The 15,383-nt window shown below is 34.0% G+C and overlaps 1 protein-coding gene across 1 annotated transcript; it reads left to right on the forward strand.

Moving 5' to 3' along the window:
* The first annotated feature begins 2,593 nt into the window (after positions 1 to 2,593).
* LOC140757830 (sodium channel protein Nach) lies at positions 2,594 to 13,561 on the forward strand. The gene is made up of 10 exons (XM_073093700.1): positions 2,594 to 2,706; positions 2,859 to 3,053; positions 3,963 to 4,166; positions 4,470 to 4,605; positions 4,951 to 5,055; positions 5,399 to 5,594; positions 6,045 to 6,098; positions 7,441 to 7,519; positions 10,130 to 10,254; positions 13,228 to 13,561. Exons 1-10 carry the CDS (start codon positions 2,594 to 2,596, stop codon positions 13,320 to 13,322), a joined length of 1,302 nt encoding a protein of 433 aa, XP_072949801.1. The 3' UTR covers positions 13,323 to 13,561.
* The last annotated feature ends 1,822 nt before the right edge of the window (positions 13,562 to 15,383 follow it).

The following is a 15,383-nucleotide window of genomic DNA, read 5'->3' on the forward strand; positions in this document are numbered from 1 at the left end:
AACATGTGAGACAGACAGAAAGGCTTGAGCCCTTACTTATTGTTACGTTTACTCAGCTTACTGAAGCAAACGGAAACAGAATATTGGATTGAGTAAACGTAATGTAAAATCGTGGGATGTTTTTAAAACTCATGGTAAGGGTACAGTTATGTAACTGAAGTCGATCAAGGATAAAACAGAAGGACAATGATAATTTGGAATAATTGAGGGAAAAACTATAACACTAAAATAAACAGACTATGTTTTTCTTCGGATGATAGGTATAGTGGCTTTTGCTTCAAACACAAGTGAGGCAAGCAACGTCATCTCTCGCATTCAATTCACGTTAGTCTGCTCTATGAAGAGTGCTACATCAACACCATTCCTCTTGCAAAAGTGCAACGGCTAAGAACAGAATAAACACCTAACGGTAACGTTTATGCAAATTCTGAGATTAATTTCTGCCGTCACCAGAAAGCTACATATAATATCATCCAAAGTAGCATAATGCCCTGTATTTAATATCACTAATAAATACATTTTCGGTCTGACATACTAATGTTAGTAAAGCGATCACAAGAAAAAGTATTATACTGAGTGATTGCCCAGCCTACTCTGATGTAATTATTAATTCTCACGATCTCATTTTACCAGTAAGATATTTTTATAACGATATATTTTGCCTATTATAGTGTACTATAGTAAGACGGGGCATATGAAGTGAAAAAGAAAACTTTTCGCACTAGAAAAAGGTCAGAATAACGATAGCCAACTCAATTAGTTAGAATATTACAAGGGATACAATTTAACATACGTATCCATTTCTGTTTAGTATTCATGGGTTCCATTACATATTAATGGAGAGTTAGCTAGGATAGCAGAGCTTGTAATTTCATAAATCATGAATATTTAATGCTACTAAGGTCGAAGGTCAAGTACCACGCAATATCTAGAGATAAATTAAAACGTTTGGTTGTGAGGACTGAAGGCTAATACAAAGCTAATACCATAGATTAGTAAAGATTACTTGCTCCTAACAAGAAAATGTAACCTTTTGACAATTGTCACTGTCAATTATTTACGTGTTTGAAAAATATTTAAAAAATGTAGTTTTTAGATAATTTACGAATGAAATGATATTTCTTCGCACTTTTTCTTCGATTTCGTGTCTTAACTGCGTATGTCGGCATTATTCCGTGTAAATTACACCATGACAGCCATTAAACGGCTGACAGAATCGTCAGCCGTTTAAGTAATTTAATCACTTCCTTCAATTACAAGGCGGTGAGATATCTATACTTATCTATGGCTAATACTAAGTGATTAATACTTAGTATTTTCTTCTATGCACTCACTAATTTAATTCGCTACAAATCACTAACGGTTGGTAACTCAGGATTGGTATTATTGTAATATATTTATTTTATAAAGTGTATTGCATCATACAATGACATACATTATTATTATATTATTATTTTCTTTAAGAATGGATGATAAGACATCCTGTGAATAACTAAATGAATCTGGTAAAATAGTGCCAGAGTGGAGACTGACTTAGGACTTATGGATAAAAATATTCATTGTGGAATACAGTGTATTATTAACATTATTTTCTGTTATCTCGATAAAAGATTGAAATCATAAACCAACATATTATTGTGCAAATGTGCATGTTATTTTCACCCACAAAGTGTAAATATTTTACATAGATTATGCATTAACGATGAACACGAATATGTAATTGACACATTAATTATCGGAACGTTAAACTTTATTTAGAATTTAATGAACATGTTGGTTCGTGCGTATTTAAACGATACTTTGATCAACTGAATGTGATATTATTTAAGGTTTCTCTTATGGACTTACACGTAATATTCATTAATTCTCTTATTGAGAAACTTGTGAAAACTATGTATGTAATTTTTTATTAGGTTATCAGACAAATTTTGGAAATTTTGAAAAATCTTATACTCTAATATGAAAGAATTTTCTCAAAAAAATCAATGCTGCTTATGATACAATACTAGATGTCTTTGCAGAGATTGCTAGAGATTCGTAGTTAGATTGGTGATTGTTTACGCAGGCCTCCATTCTTCAGAGACCACGGCAACCCATTACACCCGGTTTAGGGTAATTGAAAGCCTAGCTGAAAGCTTTACGGGTGGGATGAAGCATCCGATACGAGTTAGCCACTAACTCGAAATAACCTCTACCAATCCGTACTAGGTAATGTGGTAAGGTAAACTCCAGGCCTCTTCCAGTGATGCATTGGGGCCCAAGAATTATCACGGCTAAATCAAATTAAAATGTTCTGAATAACGAGACAATGCCGAGTGGCACATTGTATCTGAACAATTAGCTAAAACAGTAACACCAATATGTTACGCCATTTTCCTGTCATAATTACTTTAACACTGACTCGAAGTTGGATTTTCCGCCCCGAGAATTGCAGCTCTGGAAGTCAATTTCGAGAATTACAGCAATTCCAGTTTTACGAGTAATTATGTTTCGGAGTGAAATATGAATACGAAGTGGAAAATTTCAAAATTATAATTCTGAAGAAAGCGATTTGATTTGATTTTCAAGTTAGTCTAAATTATAAAAAATGAGCATGAATTATTTGTTAATGAAACTTAAAAATAAAATTCAGTTTTTCGGTGATATGAGCGGTTTACATGGCGTTCGCTATGTTTTTTCGACGACACACATTGCTTTGCATAAGAGGTTAGTTGAGGAAATAAATGTTAATTAAGGAATAAATTTAAAAGTCCATTAAACACGGAATTTTCTCAATAGAAGAGTTTTGCTGTAGTCACCGCACGCAATATTTCCCAGTAAAACAATCGAAAATATGAATAAACCATGTTTGTTTCTAGAATATTCTGGTTCCTCGTGCTAGCAAGTTGTTCCGTCAGCGCATTTGTCTTGCTACACTCAGCTCTGCGGATGTACGTGGCGGGCGCTGTAGCGTACTCCGTGGAGACTAATTACTTGCATTGGAACACACCCTTCCCCGCTGTAACTGTGTGTGAGCTGAGTGATACTGGTCAGGCTAGGGCCTATGTTAGTGCGTAAGTATTTTATTAGGACTGGAGTGGTAATATAGCTAATGATAATTTTATTTAACAGTACTACGTTCATTCAGCGTACTAATACATAATAATTACAATATCTAAATAATACTCATACGCTTTCCACATAATTATTCATAACCACACACTAGAATTGCTTGTGTAGTTGGTGCCATCGATGCACACAAAGACGCGCAAACCCAGAATAGTAACTTAATTTAATCATAGATTAAATTACTTAAACGGCTGACAATTCTGTCAGCCGTTTAATGGCCGCGTAAATGTGTAATTTACGCGGAACAATGCCGACATGCGCAGTTAAGACACGAAATCGAAGAAAAAGTGCGAAGAAATATCGTTTCATTCGTAAATGATTTAAAAACTATTTTTTTTAATAATTTTTAAACACGAAAATAGATGATAGTGACAATTGTCAAAAGGTTAAATTTTCTTGTTCAGAGCGAGTAATCTTTACTCATATATGATACTAACATTAAGATAAAGTAAATTTATTATATAAGAACGATATAAAATACAAACCTTAGCGCTCCTCTTCTCGTTAAAATTGTAATCATATTAAGGTTTTAAATCCACAAGAATTTCGTATTCAAACTAAATTATTAATTTATTTCAATAAATAACTTAATAGCTAAATAAAATAACGTTCAACTTAAAGTTGATGCCATTTTTAGCAGGACATTTTCCCGCCTTATTGTATATTTAATGGCGGAAACGCCACACAAATGCATTATGACACTTTCAGCCTATATTATTCGAATGGTTTATTACAATTTAATAAAATATTTCATCGTAAAATATAAAATGAAATACTTATTTCGTAATTTTGACATGTTGGAAACGCGGCGCAAATCATTTTTTATATTTTATATTTTTTAATTCTCTTCGCAGGAACAAACTGCCAGCTGCTATGACCAATTTTTACAAAGACATAGCATTCTGGAACATTTTATATTGCAAAACTTGTATCAACTGTAAAATGAATCATACTTGTGCGGAAGATTTTCAGAAAGCCGTCAACAAAATTCGACTGAAATGTTCCGATCTCCTTACAGATTGCTGGTGGGGTGGTAAACATTTCTCATGTTGTGACAGGTATCATATTGAATCAATGGAATTGAATTTGAATTAATTGATTTAAATAGTTCACACTATTAAAAAAAATTATTGATGAGATTGATCAATTATGTTTTAAACTGGCATTAAGGCGAGTAGTTCGAACGTAAATAGTATGGATGACCTCAATAGTAAGTCGGCGATGGCCATAATGTGTATGAAACTCAATTTTGGTTATGACGATTTAGAAGACCGTTGGTGAATCACATTCAGATAAGCCAATATACTCGTATGCATTTGTGTGTATCTTTAATGGATATTTTTTTGTATTTTCCCATATAGGTTTCGTCCTATTGAAACAGAGTATGGTACATGCTTTTCTTTCAATTCCGTATTATATCGCAATAGTTCTATATTTAACGTAAACAGAAAAGTGGGGCTACCAAATTTAGAATTCACTGCCACTGAGTTGATTGGGGTAAGCAGTTCATACTTTACCGATTTTGAATTGTACGATACTTCTATTAGACTCAGCTATTTTAGAGCCCCTTATTATAATACTATTAAGATTTTTTTACCCTAACTTTTTACATAGATGTAGTGTAAAGGAAATGTGGTTAAATGCAGAAGATTAAGGCATCGATTAAGGTGACTGTTGACCAACGCTCCTTTGATATCTACAGACTTGATCGTATCAGACACGGATCGGTGCAGACAAAATTATATTATCCTATAAAATGTGTGTCACCGAATTTACATACCTTTAAAAATCAAATTGTACATAAACAAAATGTTTTTGTATTTTTTCTTGTTTAAATTCCAGATAAGAATACATTCACCCAATGACAGAGTGTCAGTCGCGTTAGAAAACATATTAGGTCGTTTTGGTACTGTACCTCTAGTTACCGATTTCGAAATTATTTTACGAGTAAGTAATACCTACGTAATGAGTTATTATTGTACTTAGTGCCTATTCACAAGTACTGCATGGTTTTATTCGCTAAAACAAACATTCTCCGGTCGAAATCCTCAGTGTGCAGTACTGACCATTTCGTAACCACAACGCTACAAGCGACACCGCGTATGAGAGGCCGAATACTCTTCAAAACATAATATATTGCTTTGTGGTGTCAACAATGACCGACTATAGCTTGTCAAAATTTTATGGATCCCGTTGTTGTGGTTGTCCTACTTGTGAATAGAAAACAAGTGCTTATTTTTATTGCTTACTGGCTTCCAGGATAATCTATCTCTTTCCTATCTTCATCCAGGCAGAACAAACAGTAAACGACCTGTCAGTACAGAACATCCCGCAGGACATCCGAGATTGCCTGTTCCGGTACGAGCGACCCAGGGTCCTCGTCTGGCCCTTCCAGGAGTACACATACAGCGCTTGTATTTTAAACTGCAAGGCGGTTGCTCAGAACACCTTTTGTAATTGTACGCATCACTTCCTCTCTAAGATTGGTAAGTAGAGGATTTATATTTTGCATAGTGTAGCTGCTTCTGTAGGTTGTAGGCAGTCCATAAAGGAAAGCAAAGAAGGGTGCGGTTGAGGGTCGGATGGGTGACCACTAGTCAAAAAAAAACTAATTGGGATTTCCTGTTTTGCAAAACAAGTTATGTTGTCGGTCCCGGTTGTTATCATCACGAAATCTTGAAGTTGTTGAAGGCTTTACGGGTTGTTTAAAAATCCCAAGTGGGTTAATGAACTAAGCCACATTTGTATTGTAACAAAAATGTTCTCTCACTTAATTTAAATTTTAACATAATTTTAGACTAATAACGCGGAATTGAGGTATTGTAATATTTAACGGGTACTCAAAACCGCGTACTGTGAGTACCCTTTACACATTAAAATGTCACTTGACATAAAGTTCTTCATTAAGAAATAACCGTATGTTTGTTTACTTCCAGTTGGCATTCCTGCTTGCGACGTGAAGGGCTTGGCTTGTTTGAACTCAAACAGAGGTAACATTAGTACTGGATACTGTTTCTCTCGGTCTTAGATTAAAATTAGAGGACTACCCTTTATTAATAAAAACAATTTCCTGTTCTCTTTCTACACTACTCAATTTTTACAATGAAATTTAACAGTGTCCAGAGTGTATGAAAAACAGTCAAATATCGATCTTTAGTAGACAAATTTGATAGATTGATGGATGGATAATAATGGACGTAGGTATGGTAAATAAAATATTGAAGTATACAAAAATTTGCCGATTTGATTAGTATACACGAATTGCGATGATATACAATGCAAATCATGCCAATTGTAATCAGTATAATAAAAAATCTCGGACAAGTCATAAAGTCCTTAATATCGATAAGAAAATCGGTACCATCATGTATCGTTAAGTGGATATAAAATTTTACGTCACATAGGACGCTTTCTGCTCTCACAGCCATGCACTACGAATTCATGTTTCGTGGGTGCTATGGACACACAGAGATGAACAAGCAAACATCCAGACTCAGAATGGAATTGAACATTTAGGTGTAATGGCCGGAGATCGAACCCGGAACTCTCAGCGTCTTATGCAGGTCGTCGATTAAAAAGTTAATGATCGCAATATTCACGAAATGTACCATTGTGTTGAAATACTAACAAAACAAGGACAAGTTTTGCGTCAATGCAATGTTCTTGGAGGCGATGCCTTATTTTTTGATCTAAGGCGTGGAAACTCTTCTCCGGGGTATAATGTTCAATATTTGTTCAACTCAACATAGTTTGTAGTATACTTTGGTATCAAGTAAATTATTTATTTATTGTCAGCATAGTCGCAGTTAGATTTGAAAGTAGTTGAACTTCTCGTAAATGTGCTGCCATTTATATTTTAAGCGTAACAACTGTTTAAATATTAAATCATCGAGTGTAATATTTTAGTTTAGTGTGACGTAAATATGTAAGAATATCATATTGTAATCTGTACCTACAAAGTGCTATTGTGTAAAATAGAAACACAAATTCGAATCATAAAATACATTGAAAGATGAGAGAACCTTTGATACAACTGGGAAAGTACCATCGCCACCAATTTATAGCGAGAAACAGTTTTTCGTTTCTATTACATAACGGACGCCGGTGACTTGGATATGAGGCGATTATTTTAGTTCTTATGAGTAGCATCGCATCTATGACTGGCTTCAGAGCTATCTGGAGTTGAAATACAACAGGTGACAATGGTGGTGGGCAGCAAAGATCACTGACCATCAGGTTGATTACTAGCTCGTTCATACTCCAATCTTTAAAAAATATCACCTACTTTCTTATTCCATTAAACTTTTAACTTTTTCACTTTTTATTTTTCAGAAAAGTTGATCACATTCAAATGCGTGTGCCCAATGAGCTGCGAAGACATACAGTACAAGATGGCACACGTATTTTACTAGTAAGTACCTATAAGTAAGTATATTTGTAGAACACATATGTCTTCATAAGTTATAATCTCTAGTTCGACTACGGTGAAATATCGTCATAAATATTTATTTTTCCGTGGTGTTTATGCATGCAAGCTTTTTAGAATTCCATAGCCAATGGGTAAAACGGGACCCGATTACTAAGCCTCCGCTGTCTGTCCGTCTGTTGTAGGGCTCTTTCTCTTGAATCGCAGTAGATTTTTATAGGTGTGTATTTCTTTTTAAAGGCTTTTTCGGCGTTTTCGGTTTATCTATTGAACCGTAATAAATAAACATTTTGAACTTTCACGATGCTTTTATATCTGCTATGTTAACAAAAACTAAAAAATAATATTGAAAATTTCATGGTACGGATCCCATGTGCGACGTACAGTTAAACTCGCACTTGGCCAATGTTTGTTTATGTCCTACTGCTTGGCCGTATCTCCAGGGAGTTCTAAACCATACTTCACCTGGACATAGATCTTTCAAAACTGGGGATGCATAGGAAAATACTCCACCACGTTCCTATGGGGATTGATGGACGAAGGTACAAGTAATGGTCATACCGCATTATACGCTAGACGGTTAAAGGGAGTGTCGTCTAACCCTTATTACCAAAGTCCACCCTGACCAAGCGATGATGTGTTGATAAACTCCATACACCTTTAAGAACATTTTTACAACTTTTAGAAAGTGTTCATTTTGTCGAGATGTTTTCCATCAACTTTAAATTAATTGATAATTAGATTCTAATACTCACATATTTTTGTCTTTCTGACATTAGGTATATTATTACGTTTTAACGAAAATTTACGTCATTACTAAGTACTAGTAGGTTCTTACTAAAGAAATAAGCAGAAAGTTTTAAAGGAAAATGAATGACGATGTTAATAAACAAGCAAAATTGTTTTTAATAGGCAATCAATGAACAGTTTCCAACCAATATACTAGTTAAACTGTTGAACAGACTCGCTCGCTTAGGAAATAGTGCGAATCGAAGAGAAAACTTCGTTATATGGCGAAGAAAATCCAATTTCCTTTTGATTTACTGGCAAGGATTCTAATTTATTAGAATATATTAATTGCTGTGAACAGTTAGAGATGTTTTATTGGTGGTAAAAGGAATTGTAATTGAACAAGTGTTTATAGTTTATGGTGCTTTTGTGCAGCGATATCTTCTAATAGCTTTAAGGGTATTTTATCGTTTGTTAAACGCAGAAACACAAGTGCCAATTTTGCCAATTAGTATTTAGTGATAATGTGAGTTGTGCTGTTGTGTAAGTACTTAGTTTTTAAATTGCTGTCGTGAATTGCCGTGAAAAAAATTAATATGTATTCACTAAGTTTGAATATAATGCTATACAGATAAATATAGTTCACTTAATTGGTAATTGAAAAAAAAATACCGTGTCTATGCAATGCCTACTTGGTTCCTGAAAATTTAGGCTTCTAGTTGTATCTAAAACAAAGTTAAAAGGGGTCGAAAATGGCCTGATTTGCTTCGAGAAAAGAATGTTAGAGCCGTGTCGCCTTTTGCTTAACTTGGTGGCAGATAATTATATTTTATTTTAGTGGCGAAGAATTTTATTCCTTAGCTTCTAACGCAATTTTAATCTTTCTAATATCATTAAGTAGCTTAACAGGAAGTGTGCATAGCCCCGCGGCTGGTCTACATTTCAACCGATCCACAAAGTTAAATAACATCGGGCGCGGGCGGAAGTTGGATGGGTGATCGCTTGGGGCCACATTTTATATGCGCTTCAGTTTTTCAAAGGGTGTATTAAACCCTCGCTACCGGTTGTTATAGGAGGCCTCATTGGAGGTCAATTGGTCGGTATGAAAACAACTATAAAGTTTACAACAATCTCGTTTACAACAACAATATAGTTTACCCATTAACCTGTACCTCATACGCCAATATACAATAAAATAAAGTAAGGTAAGGTTAAACGATCTAGGCCTCTCCCACTTGTGGGGAGACCTCCCTACCCAAAAGCGGGAAGGATAAAAGATTTGCAAGCAACTTAATAATTAATCTGTTTGCCATTTCATTAAACCTTAGAACCCTGTGACACATTGGATCTATATTAATCTATAAAGAAGTCTATTTCGTAAGCGAATATCTGGCACAATTTTGAGGTATTGTACAATGTACGTCCGTACATATTTGCGCTCCAGTCGATGCTAAGTGGCCATTTTCCCTTGTATCCAACTCCAAATGGGACGTTTCAAATGAGTCCTCTGAGGCGTCCCTTTTCATTCACACAGCCTTCTAACTTGAACGTAATTTACAATTTATAAGGCAGAAATAGATCGTGATTAGAAGGTGACTTTGACATTTGAATGCGTTAGGAGTTTGGACTTATTATCTAAATTATTATCTAGATATATTTCGGTCCGAAAGGTGTGGCTAGTGTGGTACAGCAGATTTGAATTTTCAAAGCGTTCTATCCTAGTTCTTATAATAAGAATTAACCCATCTGAACGACTTTAGGTCAAGAAAACTCTAGTTCTAGACTATATGTCTAGACTAGTACTTGATCAAAGATGAGTTTGGGTTGTACTGATCACTTAACACCTTTCTTGTTGTTTGAATGTAGTCGTCATAGCGGTAAAGTTCCAGCTGAGCTGCAAGCGCGGGGGTCGCGGGGTCTGGTGCGACTTGCAGCCTTACCGCCCCTCAGGGTCCGAAGACTGGCGATCAGGGATGTGCTCGGGCTAGTTGGTAAAGTATATCTTCATAATTAATATTACTTAATTAAATTTTGATGTTATTATAAATCATTACGTTACATTATTAACACGCTTTTTTTTCTTTTAGCATACGTTGTTTTTTATTTCTACAGGAATGTTTACTTTAATCATAACTTTCTTTTCCGTTTATTCAACAGTTTAATGGCATCTGGTTATAATGCCTTTCAAAAAAACAAAAATAATTTTCATTTAAACATTTATTATGATCGATTACACAAGTTCATAATACATATTTGGTTTTTTTACTATACATAAGTTATCTTTTTGATGATAGGTAATGCACTGGACAAAAAATAAGCCTTTAAGAGACCCCTATAATAATTCTATTTAACTAATTTTATTTTGGTAGACCATTAATTACTAACAAAGTTCGAGTAGTATAAAAAAGCGGAAGTGTCCAAAGTGACCAATAAATCTTGCGTCCCATACCCTTACTTATCCTACTTCCTTATCTTTCCCCTGTACCTACTCTTGATACCATATTTCAGAAACAACGTTATATGTACACTTAAACATCATGGTTAGAATCAATTTCCATCAAACATTGATATAGGCATAGGTTCGTACATCATAAGTATGTACCTACATATCTGGGCGGCAGTTGCCACGGAGCAGGTGGATAGTTCCTTTCGTTGTGTCCGTAACATAAAATAAGTAAACAAACGTTACTCTAATCTATATTAACTATAAAGTGACCTCTCTTTCAATTCATTAAATATAAAATAACATTTTACAATTTTGAGACTAATTGAAACGAAATACTCAGCAATTATAGACAACAAATTCTTTTCTCCTTTATTATCTTTCCTTTATTTGAATATAATGATGTCCCTTTTTATTAAAAAAAATATTGGACCTGTAACTGAGATTTTCATCAATAACTTTAATTTTACGTAATATTTTACTTAAAATAATATTTCTTCTATAAATTACATGCAATTCTCGTAGTCGAACCAGATACAGTCTTATGGTACAGATTTTTTTAGTACGAAGATCTGAGGTTGAATCCTAAGCATGCTATAAATCTGAGTCAAGTGATGTTTAAAGCTATGTGCCCATTGAAATTATAGATTACCCATTTCAATGTCGAAATTTAGGAGCTTGGGATGTTTCAAAAGTCATTTGTCATCTTCCGTAATTGGCCAGCGTGGTAATCTATGATCCTGTGGGACAGTAGATATGATGACGAAGAAAATACTCTGTAGAATCTCTTTCTCCTTTTTGAAGTAGGTTTTTTATAAAAACCACAACGTGTTCAATCTAAAATTTAAACAAAGGCAATCAATGTGCTAACAAAGATTTTTAAATACAAGCCGTAATCAATTCCACAATAAAATCGCTTTCGAATCGTAATTTGAAATTCTCATTTGAAATGGAATTTTAAGTGCGACTTGATATGAATAGGAAGAATAATACCAAAGGTTTATTTCTCTTGTCCTGTTTGAATGGAAAATGAACGGTGAATATTTTTTTTCTGCAATATTTAACCCCCACGCAGAATGATATTGCTAAGGTTTGGTTTTCCAAAGGTTCTGAAGACGGCTTAGTCATGTGCAGATGAAAATGTATTCCGCTGATAAAACCATATTTTCTTATTAAGGTTAAAAATTATATAAAGTTTGGTCTGGATATTTAAAGTAGGTAGGTCGGAGTCGGAGTAGTACAATACATTCATATTAAAATTCATTCTGTAGGTATTATTGCACCATTCGGAAATGTCATTTTAAAATCACAAATTCTGCAAATAATTGTCGAATAATAAAAGTTATGGAAAATAATGTCATTATTTTTTGTTACATTTATTTATTTATTTATTTATTTTTGTACACCTTAAACTAAGGGTTACAAAGGGTAAACTTAATGCCTAATGGCATTCTCTGCCAGTCGACCCTGGGTGATGGCGATAGCATGTGGTAGGCATAAACATAAGCAGTAATAAAATATCAATAAATACAACTATGGAAAAAACATACAATATCTACATATAATAATTATAAATAAATATAAATAATATATAAATATATAATAAAAATATAATATATACAAATAAATATATACAACACAGTGAATTAAGGAGAGTTTAAAGACTCAAGTATTGGAGGACATACGTAAGTAATGCTCCCGAACCATTCTCTTGAAGGTATTCCTACAAGTGGCTTTCCTAATGTTTTCGGGCAGGGCGTTCCAAAGTAGTATCGCCTGTACTGTGAAGGAATACTGGAAAAAACCACTATTATGCGGTGGAATATTGACTTTAAGAATTCTGGACGAACGTAGTCCACTGCCGTGAAACGAACAGTGAAACTGAAAATTTTCCTTTAGATACGGAGGAGAAGCTGGATCATGTAAAATAGAATACAGAACCAGGAGAATTTAATAAATATTATCTAAATATTTTACAACATATGCTTTAGTTTCAGTAAGTAGCATTCTTGTACTACTCTACTACTATATGATGTACAGCTAAGCTAAGGGTTTTTACAGTAAATTATGCATAAGGGCGCGTTTTGAGACGTTGTTAATGACGACAATGGAGTTTGGTATTTGGTATGTGGCGGCTACAACTTCTGTACCCTTACCATGAGTTTTCAAAACATCCCACAAGTTTACTTTACGTTTACTCAATCCATTATTCTGTTCCGTTTGCTTCAGTAGACTGAGTAAACGTAACAATAAGTAAGTGCTCGAGTCTTTTTGTCTGCCTCACATGATCGCAAAAAAGAAAGACAAAACATAAAGCTCCATTTTGTCAATTTAGACATTTAATGTTACACTACAATCCGCTAGGGGCGCTGGTTGGAATTTGCATGGACCAATACGGAAACAAATACCAAAACAGTCATATTTGTTAAAACGTATAAACTTATGGCAAGGGTACTGACATGAAAGGACTACTATTCTTATTATCTAGTACCAATAAATAGTGCTATTTGTTTCATTTCAGTGGATGTGGGTGGCGTAGGTGGCGTCTTCTTCGGCGCTTCGCTGCTCAGCCTTATCGAGTTAATTTATCTGCTTTGTATTCGACAGGCCCGATAATCGTTTTACTTAGCCATCAACTTCTAAGCATTAGGTATAATAGTTCTGTAAGAATGTGATTGTTTTGTGCTTTAATGACATAAGTTAATTAGGACGCAAACAAAGATTATTTATTCATTTCAAATAGAAATTAAATTGAATGTGATTTGCGGCTTGCGTATTAATATATAGTCACAATGTAATTTTTTCAATGAAGTTTTTCGTTTTCCGTTGATTTATTTATTTAGTTTACATGAATGTAAAGGATGATAGAGTGTAATTTAATGTTTAAATAAATATTTTACTAGTAATTATATGAAATAATTATTGATTTTGCAAAATACTACATAGATACATCCTTCACACCAGAAACTTACTAATACAACATATTCGATGTACCGTAAACAAAAGCCCAAGTATTTAGTTTAATTGATGTTTAAAATATATTGTAAAAATGTTGATTACAATGATGCATTGGAGATAATAGTTTCAAGGGGCAATGTAAAGTTTGTTTTAGCTATTACTTATTTACATCTTATAACGTAACATTTATATTATAAAAATTCAACCATACAAGTATGTTTGCTAGCAAAAGTTATTGCAAAATGCAAGTTCGTCTCGTCTCTCTGTCGTCTAGTTCCATTTAGAGTATTTTCAAAGTTTTATGTTTCTCAGCTTCTAAATAAAATAGTGAGCAGCGTGCATTTATTTGGTTGCAAAACTTCATTTTTAATGACATGATATAAAAGATGTAGCTTCGAGGAAAGTTTTATTGTTGCTGTTATTGCAGTTTATTTCTCTGTTCTCCCGTGAAAGGGAGTAAAAGGTAATAAAAGATAGTAAAAGGTATCTTGTGTTTATATATCTCGACATGCAAGTCACGTGCCTGCTTAATGCCAGTTTGTACGAACGTAGATATACCCCTAATGATCTAGTTGATATATCCAAGCTTTTTGTTACCGCAATTTTGTTAGAGCTCCGTCTTTATTAAATAGAATTAGCTAGCGTGCATCCAGTCCACCTGCAATAAACTTTAAATTGAATTAGAGCTCTAACTGAAGTCCGTCACAGACGGATTGCTACTTTTTTAAGTTGGAAAGCTTGGAATAACACACACACAGCACAACACGGTTGCAAAAAAGCAGAAGGTAAGTGTGGCAGTGGTGCTGCCGGAGTCGAACCACAAACGTTTCTAAAACATTAAAAAATAAAGTTTTTGTACTAGATTGAATGATGTGGCAAGAATGCACCGATTAATTTTAGGAATCTAAAGAAACTACATCCTAAAACTCTATAGATTCTAAGGTAAATCAGATTAAGGTATAGACTACATTTAGATTTCAATTTTCAGTCGGTAATCTTTAGCGTTGGTGATCATAAATATAGAATCGTAGAACCACCTGCAAGTTATTACGGATTTCTCATAAAATCTGTATTCCACGCACACTCGCAAACACAAGTGTCACGTGACGTATTCAAGTCAGTCACGTGGTGTCTTTTTATATAGTTACGTTCGTTCGAACGAACAGGATCCTAATAACTGGTACAATTCATGCGTTTTATTTAATAATCCAGTCTCGATTTTAGCATTGCGAAGAACTGAATAAACCTAAATAAAATAGAACTAAAAATATTGTAAGATCATAAAATAGAAATAAGTCTTTTAAAGACGTCATAAGCTTGTCGTCTATGTTTTTTTTGCGTCGGTAGCGTCTCGTACTCCGTTAAAATACTAGCGCATTTTTCGATTCTTAGATAGGTTAAAATTTAAAATAATATTAAAATGGAAACGAGCAAATATTTCTCTAACTAATGCAGTATATCAATAATAGTACAATATCAACTAAGGAAGACGTAAGGGTGGGTTGACTATTACAATAACTTTGACGACGGCGGTGAAATGCAACGATGTCCGTGCAACAAGCTATTTGTCATTAACATAATTAATGTCACTGTCACCACAATTTTTAGTCGAAGCTGACATATATAGAATACGACACAAACTTTAAGAGATCGGTTAACGTTAAGTGTTAGTTATAACCATAGATTAGTAAAGATTACTTATTCCTAACAAGAAAATGT

Source organism: Epargyreus clarus, unplaced genomic scaffold, assembly GCF_041222505.1.
Source record: "Epargyreus clarus isolate Ecla_fem2 unplaced genomic scaffold, WU_Ecla_fem_2.2 ptg000005l, whole genome shotgun sequence".
Taxonomy (NCBI): domain Eukaryota; kingdom Metazoa; phylum Arthropoda; class Insecta; order Lepidoptera; family Hesperiidae; genus Epargyreus; species Epargyreus clarus.